Source organism: Cariama cristata, unplaced genomic scaffold (assembly GCF_000690535.1).
Source record: "Cariama cristata isolate BGI_N322 unplaced genomic scaffold, ASM69053v1 scaffold12436, whole genome shotgun sequence".
NCBI lineage: Eukaryota > Metazoa > Chordata > Aves > Cariamiformes > Cariamidae > Cariama > Cariama cristata.
In genome coordinates, this window is record NW_009623880.1 from 1 (window position 1) to 15,544 (window position 15,544).

The window sequence follows — 15,544 nt, forward strand, 5'->3', positions numbered from 1 at the left end:
CAGTGGCGCCTCAAAAGCCCAGACCGAAAATTGGCACGAGGCCACCAGAGAGCTCAGTGCTGCTAAATTGGGGTGAGAAACATCGTGTCCTTCAGCCATAATAAATCCTGGTTGTGAGACTACCGTTTGCCTGATCTGCATCGTGTCCTTGTCTTCCTACTGCCAAGAGTCTTAAGCCAAGTACTAGACGTGGCCCAAAAAGGCAGAGTAACAAGCAGGGATGCAGAGGTAAGGTGAAGACAGAAGTCTGTTAGTGCAATGTTATTGATTGCATATCTATTTGAAAAGATATTAAAAATGAAACACATCTAAGCCATCAGTCACTTCTTCAGAAAATACTGAAATTAAGCCTGTTTTCTAAAAGTAGACAGTAGGACACCATCCCAAGATGTCAGGACTTTAGGAAGTGCATTAGAGAGGACAGAAGAGGTAAATCTGTTTTCAGGTTGCCTTGAAACAATGACTTAAGTGCCCTTGAATGACCTGAGAAATGAGGTAATGTGAATGCACTTGCTGGCATCTTCTGGAGTATGTGGAGCTGTAACCTGGGCAAACAGAACTCTGAAGTAAAAGGAGTTAATGTATACATACCGATTTTAACAGACTTCAAACCAAGGTAAAGGTATGCATCAGAAAAAAAAGACTGGCAAAAGCTGAACTTCACGGGATTGGGTGGACAGAGGTCTGGGCACAGAGACGTTTAGTTTTTGGGAATCATAGAATCATTCGGGCTGGAAGGGACCTTTAGAGGTCATCTAGTCCAACCCCCCTGCGGTGAGCAGGGACATCTCCAACTAGGTAAGGTTGCTCAGAGCCCCATCCAGCCTGACCTTGAATGCCTCCAGGGATGGGGCTTCCACTACCTCTCTGGGCAACCTGTTCCAGTGCTTCACCACCCTCATTGTAAAAAATTTTTTCCTTATGTCAAGTCTAAATCTACCCTCTTTTAGTTAAAAACCATTACCCCTTGTCCTGTCACAGCAGACCCTGCTAAAAAGTCTGTCCCCATCTCCCATATAGGTCCCCTTCAGGTATTGGAAGGCCACAATGAGATCACCTCAAAGCCTTCTCTTCTCCAGGCTGAACAACCCCAACTCTCTCAGCCTGTCTTCATAGGAGAGGTGCTCCAGCCCTCGGATCATTTTCGTTGCCCTCCTCTGGACCTTCTCCAACAGGTCCGTGTCTTTCCTGTGCTGAGGGCTCCAGAGCTGGAATGAACATGGTTGTATAAGACCAGCCTTCACCCAAGATAAGGAGCTGGCATCTGATAAAGACCTTGATCTGGGTTCTCTATGCAGCACTGACAGCTGGGAACAGCAGCTGACTGTCTCCTGAGATTAGCTGCACAGTGATCAATGCTAGATAGTTTGTAAATTCGGTTCCACAAATCCCTGTTATGAGAAAGCCAGGAGGTACAATGGAAAACTGAGCCATGAAAATCAGGAAGACCTTTTTAAAAAGTTCATATTAAAAGGAAGAAACTTACTTTCTGCATGATTCCATCACAGAGCATTTTTCATACAATGTTGAACACGGAAACGTTTGTTCAAAAACCACACCAGGTTTGTATGTTCAGTCTTACATTCTGTTAGAAAGAGCTGGAGAAAAAAGTACTTCATATTAGGGGAAAAAAATTAATCAAATACTTTATCATCAAGCCATTAAGATAATCTGGAAAGTTGGTTTGGAACCATTAGAATGATCATGAAAATCTGCCGATGAAAGTGCAAGGATGTGAGCCTTTAAAGACAGGTTAAATGACTAAAGAACGTTGCCAGGCCTTCGTATTGTTTAGATTGTTGCCTTACATAACAGCCCTGGCAAGACAGCCAGTTCCAGGCGCCGTAGTTCACACAAAGGTAAAATAAGCGGTTAAATAAATGTGTTCTGTATGATTCTGCATGTCCCTAGTACATCTCCTGGATACTGATGGCCTAGAAGCAAGCTTCACAACACAGACAATAAGCACGTTCCAGCTTGCAGAACTGCTGCAAGTTAACAGACTCTTAGAAATTAGGTACACAGGGAAAGGAAAATACTGCCTTGAGGTGACAAAATTAATGTGTAGCTTCTTATTTCCCTAATGCCTTTGGTAGTGATGCCCCTAAGAGAGAAAAGGTTTTAGAGGAGATGATAGGTAGGAATCATAGATGAAAATGCAAGGGTGGCTGATGGCCCAGCTCCCAGCAGGCAGTAGGAATTTGCCATAGCGATTTCTTTGTTCCCAGCCACTCCCATTTTACCCAGCAACCTGTTTAATATTAACCTCTACTTCTGAGGCCTGAGGGGGAAGTACCAGCAGCAAGCTCTCTGGGTCACTGCAGGCAGACAGGACTGGAAAGTCAGCTAACGCTGCAGCAAGCAGAGGAACGAATTATACACAGCCCCTCCAGTTTCCTAAAAAACTGTCTTCAGCGGTTCTCCGGGGCTTTCTCTTCTGCCAGTCACCTACTGCTGCCCAAGCCCCTATACCATTATCAGCCATATATCGCATCTCAGAAACAGGGTGGGAAGAGCATGGCCAGCCTGCCTCTCAGGGGCTGGCAGGTATCAAACTGGCCCATTCTCTTCCTGGTTCAGCAAGCCTCAGTGACTTTTCTAGTAGAGCAAAAGATGTGGTTAGCCCTTGAAAATTGCTCGTATAAGCTTCTATTTTCATTGACAAATCCAGAACCTGGGATGTGCACAAGACTGCAGGAGTGCCCTCAGAGAGCTGCTTGAACAGCCTCATTTTATCTCCGAGACCTACAGATTCATATTGGAAAGCTGAGCTTGAAATCCAACAGGCTGGTTTTCCACTTGGTTTGAGGAGAAAAATGGCAAATCAAGCAACACACTCTTAACCCTGACTTACCTGATACAGCAGACTGGACTGTCAAATGCACAAGATCATCTTGAGGTGATCTCAATGTTGAGAGTTGGAAACTGAGCAACCAGCTTGATTACTAAATCATCTTGCCTAGTAACATGCCAAAAGTGTGATAGCCCAGAAAGGTTCCTACAGTATTGCAGTCTTTCCAAATAGATTTAATTGAAAGTAAAATGATGTCGTTATAATTTGTGTACATTTTTAAAAAATGTTATTTTACCTACATATTTTCTTTTCAATACATCTGGCTACCCATCCCCCCAGGAAAAAGAAACCATTCACAAGATCTTCAGCATCCATTTAAGGTATTTGAGGATGCAATCTATCATTCCTGCAATTACACTCCCTCCAGATCACGTAGCAGAAGTCAGAGGCGGGTTGTCTTTGTAACTCACCAAGCTTTGTTTGAAGTTTCCTTGAATGTGTTTAGCTGAAGAGATTGGAAGGATGTAGAAAATAAGACGACATTCATTACTGCTGAGTTAAACAAAAGGTGCAGGAAACTTCTTTTGAAAGGGAAAAGTGTAAAGTGTAAATACTGCTTTAACAACCTATGTTTTACAATTTCCTGATTAATGGATTGCAGTAAAATCAGTTCCCTGACACCAATTACTTCAGCAATACATTAGCAATTACTTTAGCTAGTTTTATGTCTCGCATGGAAGCTGCATAGGATCATGTCTGTTTTTTATCCCATAAATCAATTCCTTCATGGGTAGCCATTTAACTCTGAACTCTGATATTTTCTGCAGAATATAAAATTGAAATATGCATAATATCAGTGCATTAGATCTCAAAGCATCATGGCTTTTTTATGAGAAGGCAAAGATTTATTAATTTCAAAGTCCTGATTCAAAGCCACCCTAGGATTGCTAGAATAGATTGTCTTTACAGTAGGAGACTGCGATCATTTTTCTCTGTGAACCCAGCTTGTGTTCTTGGTGTAGCCACGTGTGTGCATCGTACCGAGTATCACCACAATTGTCTTTAGACCTACAGCTTTCCTCACTGGGAAGGCCGAGAGCTGGGTAGAGCTCTTACCCTGAGAAGAGTGAGCTGAACAGCTGCATTTGGCAAGGTTGGGGGGGAGGCATGAACACAATTCCTCTGCTTTTTAGGAGTAAGTACCAAAGGGCTCAGTCTGCAGAGCCATTGTTTTAGTGAGCGATGAATTCACCAATTAAAAGAAAAATCTAACAGCAAAAGAATCTGAAAAATGAGAAAAGGCTTTTAAAGAGTGATGGGAAAATCTGGCACTGCGTGAACAAAAATAATCACAGAAGCCTTCCTTGCCCCATCGTGAAATGGCCCCCTGCACCCCAGGCAGCGAGCAGTTGCAGAGCTCAGCTGCGCCTGTGGTTAATAATAAATGGCCTCTCTTGGCCAGGAGCGCCGGCCTCTGCACCCCCATGCTGCTGCCGGCCCCCCCGCCGCCTTCTCCCAGGCACCGCTCCAGTACCCACCCAGCCTGCCTACGCGAGACAGGCGCCCAGAGGTAAGAGACACGCCAGGCCATTGCTCCGTGAGGTCGGATGTGCCGGATCGATCATGACGGGAGGCGAGCTGGGATGGCTGGGAGGAGGGAGGAAAGCCGGTCTGTGCTAGAGCTGCCTGAAACTTGCACTAGGAATCTGCAAAGTTTCGTTACAAGGTGAAAGGTCGGATGGGTCTTGCTGCAAAACTTGCCAAGCTTCAAAAATCTTTCGGCCAGATCAGGCTGAGTGTTGGCTGAGTTTCCAGCAAACATCAGCTAAGTCGTATAGGGTTTCAGGTGGTGACCAGCTGGTTTTTATCCATGGGCCAGCACAGCTTGGGCACTCCTGGCTGTTGTGCTTCAGAGTTTGGGGGGTTGTTAAAATTCAGAGCACAACTCCAGCAGCTCAACCGATCCTTGGCGTAACCTTGTTGGCTTAATGAATTTATTCCAAAGCTGACTTTGCCCCCGAGAGCGAGAAGTGTGTACACACAGCGATACCAGAACATTTGCGTGAACTGCTCAGGCTGCCAGCTGCTGAGCTTAGCACTGCACAGGCAGAGGTTGTAAGCATGAAGTAAGAGCTTTTACCACTTTTGTGTCATGATACGATTCCATAAACTTAATTAAGATTTTTGTCCTTAAAAAGGATTTGGAAAGTGGAAAATCTTACTGTTTCAGTCAGGTGTGTATTGTGCCTAGCTGAACCAGTCCTTCTTTTCTTGTGTTACACAGCCCAAGCTGTCCTGTATAGCTGAAGTGTTCAGATTTGGGCAAAAATACTCTTCCTGGGTATAAGATAGTTTCGATATAGCTGTAGTGCCACACACTGTACTGAGATCAGAGCCATGTTCTGCTAAGTGTAACATGAACACAGTGCTGTATTTTAATTAATTTGCCATCTAAATTACCAATAGGTGCAAAGGTTTGAAGAAAGGAATCCTTTCCTCCTGGTGAAGGGGTGAGGAATAGAAAGGCTGGAGCGATATGGCCAAATGCCCAGGGAAAATATGTGAGGCAGCCAGGCATTGAGTTAAACTGCCCTGAGGCCCAGACCAGACCAGTCTCTTAACCTTTACAGCTCTTTCCCCCCTCTTCCTCTGTTTGGAAATGAATTTAATTAAAGTGAATAGGAGTTGCTAAGAGACCAGAGGAGTTCTGGAGTTTGTTGCCGGGGCTGAATTGCCACTCTGCTTCCAAGGCTTTGTGCTAAGAAGGATGACTTAACGTGAGCCTACATAAAGCACTCCCCTCTCCAGGGAAAGATGCTCTTTCCTCCTTGTAGTTACAGTCTGGTTTACCAGTTCTCAGCTCCTTTCTTTATTTTACTGAATTGCTTGTTTCCTCCTAGACACCGGCAAAAGCCAGGTTCGTATCTTTATGGCATTCCTCTGCCTGCATCCACCTTGTAGATTTCTCCTTGTGATCTTTCAGGTTGGAGGTGGCAGTGGCTGAGCCTGCAATCTGTGATGAGCAAGTAGCTTTGGAAATTAAAAGGTTGTTGACTTCTAAACTCACTCTAGTTTGTTACTCCTCATCCTTTCCTCTGCACTGCCACAATTTCAGCCCAGCGTTGCCAATGGGTCAGGTGAACCCTTCCAACTCCATTTCTGCAGCTTAACATTTTGCTTTAACACCCTGGCTCAGGCTTGAAACACCAGACTCTCCAGGCGATCTCCTGGGCGAGGGTTGTTTACCTTCCAAGGTCAAGGCAAGAGATGATATGTTCAGCTTCGCACAGTCACATCATTGCTAAATTACTTCTTTCATTCTTACTCGACTTTTCTTCTCTTAGGATCATCCATATGCGCAAGATGATTAGGAAGATAACCTATAGCCTGGGAAGACTTGTGTCCACTGTGGCATGTGGGACCACCCAGGTGAGAAGATTTGTGCATGGTGAGTAGTGTATTCTGAAACAGTTCCTGGGTGGAAAGCATTTTCCTGAGCTGAATACAGCAGGGACCTTGCTGGCAGTGTTCTGGGAGCAAAGCAAAGAGCAACAATAGTCTTGATGCACAACAGTCTTACAGTGTACTGAGTTACTATGGTATCCTTGGTGTTCCCACTCTTTTAAAACATATTCTTTGGGCATGGTTGCAGGGCTCAGTTCGTTCACAGTAATGTTAATTTAAAGTAATGTTACTGGAGCCAATGACAACACAGCTGCAAAAATGGTGGCAAAGGAACACTCAGTGATGATGATGAGGATTATTATTCGTATTAATAGTAGAGATATTTTGCAAATATTTCACTTACATAAAACACAGCTTTAGTCTTCATGAAGTTATTTGTGAATTCACCCCAAAGAACAGCTGAAGAGGGGGATAAATTTATTGTGATGATGACAACTTGCCTCTTATAAAACAACTCAGTAGTTACTGCAAATACCCATGCAAATAATTCACTTGTCTGTGTTTATCCCCAGGTGCTTATATCAGGATTCAGCCCCCTGTACAGGAAGCCCTGATGGAGGGGAGACCAGTCGTAGCCTTGGAAAGCACCATCATCACACATGGCATGGCCTATCCTCAGAATCTGAGGTGGTAGATTTTGATGTTCCTTGTTCAACAAAGTTGTAAGAATGAGGCATATAACTGGTGGATCAGTATCAGTATTCTTGGTCAAGCCAAAATGCTTGTAAGAGCAAATGGAAATGTCAGGTTGCTAGGCATGCAGAATGTGAGCTCTGGTGTAAAACAATTGTATTTGGACTTTTAAGGACACATATGGGGTACCTATTTATCTCCTTATCCAACACCTTAAATTTCTGGCTTCGTTTAAAATGTGGCAGCAGATAATGTCATCACTTGCTCTAAGAGAGAACTACCAGCCTTTTCAGCTGCATAGTTTGTACAGACGTTGAAAACACTCTACAGTTTCTTTTGGTATATCTCTTGTAATGCAAAAAGGATTGGAACACAATAGTGAAATCTGTTCCTTATCGCCACTCAGAGCAGCTACTGTGAGAGCTGCTGGTCCCTCTCGCTGCCTTCTGTACCCTGCATAGAAAACCCCCCACCACATCCTTTATTTATTGATGTTCAGTAGAGTTGTGTTTCATTGAGTTACAGTGCCAGAAATCATTGCATTGTCCCCTCCATCCTTACTTCCAGAAAGCACAGGAAGGTTTCGGTATTGATTTTCCATTTTGCTTTTTACCTGGCCATTATTCTGCCTGACATTGCCTTAGAATGAAGCTCTAAAAACTCTCAGTGGTTAAAGCTTGCCTAGCGTATGTACAGATAGCTCAGAAAGGGAGAAAAAGCTGCTCTTAAAAAGAATGGTGTATAAATGATCAAGTATAAAGCTTAGAAAGACCTAGTCTGCAGCCCTAGAGAATCCTCAAGCTGCAGCTTTTTAGCACTGTTATTACTCTATATCTAACTGCCTGTATGGTAAAAAATATATCCCGGTCATTTGAGCAGGGCTTGAATTACCTGGGGTTTCTGTGAAGGTCTGTGATCTCAGAGAAACAACAGGTTATAGATACAGAATGGCCCTGTTTGAGAAGATCCCTATTTTCAGTGGTCTATTGTAGAATCAGATTTGGCTGTAAACCAAGTGGTTTTTCTCAAAAATGACGCACAGAGCTTGGACATTGCTGTCCTGAAAATGGGAGCTCTGCGCTTCTGCAAATTCAAGTGCAAAGACTTCTGCCTTTAAGAAGATACAGAAGAGGAACTGGACTTAGCTGAAATCCCCAGAACTGTATAAAACTGGAAATGATGATCATCAAACATGGCAGTTTTCTTGTCTGATTGTTTGTCTCACTAATTTTGTGATTATTGTCTTGTTTATCTTATTCTAGCATGGCCAGAGAGGTGGAAGAAATTGTCACAACAAATGGAGCAGTGCCAGCCACTGTAGGTATTTTAAGGGGTCGAATCCATGTGGGACTCACAGACGAGGAACTTGAGTTCTTGGCAAGCAGTAAAAATGTAGTTAAAGTGTCTCGGAGAGATCTTCCTTTTGTCCTCAGCCAGGTATGGTATGCAGACTTTCTATTGCGGTGTTTTCTATACAGCAATAGTATAGTGCTCTCCAGCTTCAAGCCAGGTGGCTTTTAAACCTCTTGAAAATACCACGTAAAGTGGTATCTTATTGGTAATCTCAAACATGGTCCTATCTAGAATAAGGGAATAGCAGCCATGAAATAAGGCTCCTGAAAAGTCATTCTGGATTGACTGGCAAGCCATGAACACTTGGCTAAGAATATTCTTATTGGTGTGATAAGGCATCATTGTGTTACATGTGACACCCAGGCCATCCTGAGCTTGAGGTGACAGCTTAAGGTGGCACTAGCTGCCCGTGAAGCTTTCTGGTTGGAAGGCTCTGGAGAGCAAAGGCCTTTGCTACCATCAGGGCAAGAACAGCTTATGTAGCACGGAGGATGATTCCTCTATGTTTTTGCCTAATAGAATATTTGTATCAGAATTTCACTTGTCACCTGGTGACAGCAGGGTGTTGTGACATTCCTGCATGTCAGACCACAACCATAGCTGCCTGCAGGCAGGCGGTATTCTCCGTGTCACCCTGGGTACCTACTGTGACTGGTTGTCCCTTGACAGGGCTTGTCCGGTGGCACTACCGTGTCTGGAACAATGATTGCTGCTCACAAAGCAGGAATCCCCGTGTTTGTGACAGGTGGCATAGGAGGCGTCCATCGGGGAGGCGAAAATAGTAAGAAAATCAATATATTCTACTGTTCTTTATGTTGCTACTGTTTTATTTAATTCTATCTTTTTCCTTTTTCATGGTCGGTCCTGCAGTAACTGTCAGTTCAGAAGAGTAAAGTTATCATTCCTCTTGACCACACTATAGTTGTTTTCTCGCCACTGTCTCCTTTCCAGAAGCTTCAAAATACTCCTCTTGAGCTCTGGCCAGCTGTTAAGAGGGTGGCAGCTTCCCTTTATCCTTTGCTTACACAGAGTTATATGGGTATTGTTTGCTGGTGCAACAGGAGCTTACCGTACTTCTCCCACTTTGTAATGGCTGGATAACCTGATGCTGGCTACTGAGCATAGTGTTGTTATCGACTCTCTCAGCTGAGGAGGGGAGTCTCACCACAAAAGAGAGTTAGGCCCTGGTCTGTGTTAGAGGTGTGTGCTCCTCTGGAAAACAGCCCAGCCTTGGCAGTGTTGTGACCTTTAAGCACATTCTGTCTTCTTAGCCATATATATTCCTAGCATAGCGTAAGTGCACTGCCCTGCTGGATGCCATCCCTTTCAGAAGTGGTGTAAATTCCAGACCAGGGAGTTTCCTGAGGTCAGCAAAGCTCTTGTGGTACTTTTTGTGCCAGTGATGTCAATACCAAAATCAAAATCTACTTAAATTATATCCCATCTCCTTGAACTTTATCCTTGCTGTATAACGCCTTCTTCTTTCTTTTCTACCAAATTTTTGCATGCTATTTATCAATGTGATCAAAGAGCCAGGAGATACAGTGGAAGGCTGCACCTCTGCTCTAAGCTGTGTGACTTCTTTTTGTCAGTATCTCTTTCAATCTCAACACCTAAAGGCATATCTAAAGCTCTAACATTTGTTTGTGGATGCAAGTGGTTACAAAAGCAGGCAGCGGCATCCCAGGCAGATATAGCTTTTTAAGAGGGCAGATCACATCAGCTTGGAGGACAACACCATCACCAACGTAATGGTTGCTTGTCCTTTGACAGCTCTAGATGTGAGTGCTGACTTGACAGAGCTAGGACGAACTCCGGTTGCTGTTGTATCTGCAGGAGTCAAGTCTATCCTTGATATTGGCAGAACACTGGAATATCTGGTAGGTAGCATGGGCTGCTGAGCCTGAAAGCAGATAATGTACTTCCTTGATACAGAATGCCCAGTAGTGTTGGGGTAGGTATTAAGCCTAAGATTTTTAGAAATTAATATTGAGAGGACGCGAAGCCATATTTACAGTTCTGTAGTCCTGGGGCTATACAAGCACTGGGCTGTGCCCTAACGTAAATGTACCCATTCCCAAGGGGCTGTTCCAGCAGCTGTTCCAACTGAGGCCAAAGGCAGCGCTAGCCATGCCCTCTTTCTCTAGCCTTAGACTTGTTTTTCTGGGACAATGTTCCAGAACTGATCAAGCTAGATCCATCAAACACTAAAATAAAATCAGAATTAAAATGGGAATCAAGATCGTTTTCAGTAGAGTCACTTTTTAAGGTTTGGTATGTTGGAAACTACCAGGGCCAGCACTTCAGGTGACAGCCAACATCAATACTTCTCAATCGCAAACAGAACTCATTTATAGTCCTGTCAGCTCATGACCTATCTTCAGATCACAGGTTGTTACCTTGGACTCAGTATTACGCTAATGACAGCTGCATGACTTTTGATCAGCTCTGAGCACAGGCAAAGCACATGCATGTCAGACTCTGTCTAACCAGTTACCGTGTCCAGCTCTTTGCTTTGAAAAATCTTGGTGATAGAATGGAATAGAATGGCATGTATAAAAATGACCAAACCCTGTGCTAAAGAAAGGCAGTTTCTAGCTGGGTAGAAGGAAGAAGTCCCATCCTTTTGGCGGGTCCCCTTTCCCTCCTCTGATTACCTGCTTGCTTCACCTCCACTGCTGCAGGAGACTCAGGGAGTGTGCGTGGCTGCCTTTGGAGAGTCCAGGGAGTTCCCAGCCTTCTTCTCGCGCCAGAGCGGCTTCCAGGCACCATATCATGTCCGGGATGAAGAGGAGGCAGCTGAACTCATTGGTGTGTTTCAGAAGGGAAAGGCCCACGTAGGGCTCTGGAAAAGAGACACAAAAATCACCTGGGACGAGGCTCTTTTTTTAACTTTGGAGAAGATTTTGTCCCCAAAAACAAGCCATCAAAAAATTCCTGCTTCAGTGCTTTGTAAATAAAGTAGCAGTGAGGCTCCGTCTTTACAGCAAGTTTTTTAGGTCGCTGCAGCCACCTTGGCATGCTCATACATGTTTTGGTGACACTGGTGAAGTGGAGGGAACACGTATGTTAACTTGTTTACGAAAACAGCTGGGCCTTCAGAAGAAGAATCAGTTTTCTTAAAAAAAAAATATTGCCCCTTTTATCGTACAGACAGACTCAAAAGATGTTGGCAGCTGGAAAAGACCCTGTCCTTGGGTCAGATAAGAACAGGAGCTCCAGCTCTGTGGGTTCCTTCACCCCACACCCACTCTCTCTGTCCCTTTCCTTCAGCATTTGATTTATCCATGGAGAACCACTAACGATTTGCTTCTCCTCTCCCAGCCAGTGCTCTGGGGCTAGGCCTGAGCAGCGGGGTGCTGATAGCAGTGCCCTGTCCCCAGCAGCGAGCTGCCTCGGGCCAGGCCATCGAAGCGGCCATCCAGCAAGCTCTCAGTGAAGCCAGGTGAGGAGCAACCTAAGCCCTATGCTTTGCTCACTGGGTGGTCTTGGGGAAGTAAACGACTTCAGGGACACTGCTGCAAGGGCTGTAGCACAGCTTAACCTTAGGCACGGGTGAGCCCACAACATGCTTTCAGCCATAGTTTTATCTAACCTGAAGCTAGTTTACAGGACTTTTGATGGTATGTGGTTATGGAGATAAATTATCTCCTAGCAGTAGTGCTGCTTCTCTGTTTCAGCTCAGTCCTTCTCATCTGCAGGCATTTTCTTTACCTTTGCAGGTCCAAAGGGGTCACAGGCAAAGAACTGACCCCTTTTATGTTGCAGAAGCTCAATGAATTAACTGATGGAAAATCGCTGGACTCCAGTATCCTTTTACTAAACGAGGGGGGAAAAAAAAATTTACTCTAGTGTACTTCATATCTCTTCTGATAACGCTTGGTCAAAAACGCTGTCACTTTATTGGCAGTCTAGCAAGAGGCAAACGCTTCAGTATATGGAAACAGATGAGAGCTTAGTGACTTCATCCTGCTTTTTCAGGAGCACCCTTACTGTCCTCAACCACTTTTGCATTAAAAATTGGAGGCCAGCGCAGACAGCAGATGGTCCAGAGCCCAAAGAGATCCCTTACATGTGATCCCTGAGCTTGCCTGCTTTGTGATGGAGTCTCAGGACACGGTTGCCAGTGGTGGGGTTACACACTGGAAGGTACCTGGGCTTCCCAGGGTACTGCACTGCACATCACACTGCCTTATCCAACTCTTCACACGGATGCAGACTAAGAGAAACTTGGAAGGAAAACACCCCGAGTAATCAGGAATCCTCTTGCACAAGTAAGAGGAAAGCAGATCTATGGCCAGCGTAGGATCTGGGAGAGCTGGGTTCACATCCAGGCTCTGCTGCCAGCCATCTAGGAGACTTGGTCAGTCAGGGCAGATTGGTAAAGGCATTTTTGGCTATTAGAGCTGTATGCAGCCACAAAGTGGGGCTTTCAAAGCCTCTGATCTTCTGCTCCCAGTGAAATTGCTAAAAAAAGTTTGCTTTTAGAGACTTGGCAAAAATCTCAGTCGGCATCTCTTTCTGGAAAAGCTGGTCAAGATCCTCTGAGGTTTTTTAGACTCTTAGCTCTAGTTTAAGTGCTTCACCTTCTCTTTTCTCTGTGAAGCCTTTGCTTTCATCCATTATCTGTCAAATGGAGATAACAGGTTTCCTCTCTGTGGATACAGGGGGAGAAGGGTGAAAAAACTTAAAAATTCAGGGTGTTCATGCAGTATTGTAACCCAGTATATGTGCCCCCAAAGGATTATGGCATAGTGGGATCAAATCTGTCAAGTCTTACAGTATGTATTTTCTGTTTTCTCCCTGTAGGCAGTTCCTATATAGGCTTCTGACAGGTCGATCTTGCTGGTATTTTTAATTTTCCTCAAAGAAATGCCACAGACCTTGCTTTGATCCAGAACAACGCCAGAGTGGGCAGCTGCATTGCAGTGGCCCTGAGCAAACTACAGAAAGCCAGAAGGAAGGGCAACCTTCCTCGGCGAGAGGACACAACCCCACCTCAGCCAGTGAGTCCCCTGCTGCCCTCCGTATAATGCCTCTCTGCTGACAGCAGAGGGTAAATTTATATCTGTTCTCAAAAGTAAAAGGTGACTCATCCAGAGACCAATCTTTCTGCTTCACACTGGCATTCTCTCTTTATGATTTTTTTATTCTTCTCAGATAAATATCCTCTCCTCCTCTCCACATTTACAGAGAATAAATACTGGCAGTGACCTAATCCCATTAAGTCTTAGACCATCAAATCCATTAAAACTTTAATCACCTTTTCAACTTTTACTGTGCCCTTACGTACAACTTCAACTGTATTGCTCTCAGTGCCAGGGAACTCGTGATTACAGGAGTAGACCTGGAAGAGGGCAGAGGGAGATATTTTGAGCTGCTGAGCCATACACGTTTTATAAATATCTCTTTTTGTTGGCCTCCTACTCACGATTGCCAAAATTACAAAAGGTACTGCATATCCCAAACAAGATCCATTATAACGCTAATACTCTATTCACTATCTTGGATTTTGTGTCTGCTACATAATTCACAAGAAATCTATTTTAGGTACTCTTTAAAGAGCTGAAAATTTTTCTAAAACCCATTTGCAATAGGATTTGTCAACATAAAAGAGGACAATGACTCTAGAGGCAATAACCCAGCATTTGATGGAATCAGAAAATACAGCTGTATGTCTCCAAAGAGTCTGGAAACTTGCTGTTTGTAGAACTGTATTTCTTTTTCTGGCTTTGTAGAACAGTAAGACAGTGATCCGTAAAGTGTCACTGGGTATAGCAATTTCTCCTGGGAGCTTGCAAGAAATGACTGCATTTTTCTGCCTGCTTTTTCCCATTTTCTTTGCTTTTTTACGCAGCAGTGCTTGAATGTCTCTGAGGTTTGGTATGTCAGAAATTGTCCCAAGAGAGACGGCTTAATAACCAGACCCATACAACTTCTTATATTACTCTATGACCACCCAAAGAAACCACCAGCACCCTTATGTGTACACAATAACGTCCCACCTGCCATGCCGGGGCTGGCTATGAGCAGGTGTAATTCATAAAGCAACATATAGAAGAGATTTCAATTCTTTCTAATTGGGATTGTACAGACCTGTGTCTAGCCATCCAAAATAAGCACAGGCCTTCACACTGTAAATTAGATAGCTTTCAAGAGGGCGGGAAAAGTGACTAGGAAAAGCAAAGAAGACTTGGAAACTTTTTCCTCAAGTCCTTCTAACCGCTTTTTACCTCTTTCTTCCTTCTTAAAGGTGGTGATTGGAGGTATCAACGTTGACTTTATAGCCAAGGCACAAACCCCTGTCATCCTGGTACTGTATCTATAGCAGTTTTCTTAGCACCACTGCCATTTCCAGCTACTTTTACAGGACTGCCAGGCCAAAGGGGGGTGGGGGGGAAGGCGGTATCTGTGCATGCTATCCACGTGTCTGTATGCACACACATGCACAAACTTGGGAGGTGTAGTGCTGCGTATTTAGTGCATTGTCTAGGTGGGCCATGGAGTGATACATACTGACCTACTCTGTTCCCATCCTGAAAGTCACTCTCCCTACCACTCAAGACAGGGACAGAGCAATGTATCACCCTTACAATATCCACATATGACTCTGGCCTCTACAGTCTACGTTAGGGTGCCTTGGGGCTATTCGCTGATGCCGTAAGCCCAAAGAGCTCTTTTATCAGAAGAGCTGCACAGGGCACTCTGGAAACACGTACACAAAGACTTAGAGTCAATGGGTAAAGACCCGCACTGTGCTATGACAACCTCTAATTCAAGGACAGACCCTATAGGGAGGAAATCCCCAGGTAAGAGCCAGCTCTGGCTGCCTGGGACTGTCAGCTATGGAAAGCAGCACAAATAGGAGCAAGGGTCTCTGTACAGAGTACCCACAGCGGTAAGAAACTTTTGAGAAAGTAGTACTGACACAGTTACAGCTCAACAACAGAGCCAACTTCCTTAGTCATAAAGGATTTGAGTCACACACACACACACACAAGTTTTAAAAAAATAGAACATTTTGACTGTTACCAGACCCTCTCCCTCTCAATTTGGTTTGACCAAGAAACGACCAAGAAGCTAAAGTGAAACAGATCTGGGACTTCTCCATGCAAACGACAGCCGTTTGCATGGCCTATACAATTTTTGTTGAATTATATGAAGTACTACAGACTGAGGTGGTGAAGCTTGCTCAGAAGTTGTCTGGTGTCTTGAGTTACTCTATGCTGACTGCCGAGGCAGGAAAATCCTGCCATCAGATGAGTCAGTCTGTGAAGACCTCTCAGTCAGATAGGGAAA

At 44.4% G+C, this 15,544-nt stretch overlaps 1 protein-coding gene across 1 annotated transcript in view; it reads left to right on the forward strand.

Moving 5' to 3' along the window:
* Window positions 1-6,157: 6,157 nt before the first annotated feature.
* Window positions 6,158-15,544, forward strand: part of LOC104163822 (pseudouridine-metabolizing bifunctional protein C1861.05-like) — a 22,641-nt gene continuing 13,254 nt past the window's right edge. Inside the window, exons 1-10 of the mRNA XM_009702939.1 lie at window positions 6,158-6,242; window positions 6,772-6,886; window positions 8,155-8,329; window positions 8,915-9,026; window positions 10,019-10,125; window positions 10,930-11,056; window positions 11,570-11,690; window positions 11,968-12,053; window positions 13,127-13,251; window positions 14,499-14,558. Coding sequence (XP_009701241.1) covers window positions 6,158-6,242; window positions 6,772-6,886; window positions 8,155-8,329; window positions 8,915-9,026; window positions 10,019-10,125; window positions 10,930-11,056; window positions 11,570-11,690; window positions 11,968-12,053; window positions 13,127-13,251; window positions 14,499-14,558 — 1,113 coding nt within the window. The remainder of the gene's footprint in view (window positions 6,243-6,771; window positions 6,887-8,154; window positions 8,330-8,914; window positions 9,027-10,018; window positions 10,126-10,929; window positions 11,057-11,569; window positions 11,691-11,967; window positions 12,054-13,126; window positions 13,252-14,498; window positions 14,559-15,544) is intronic.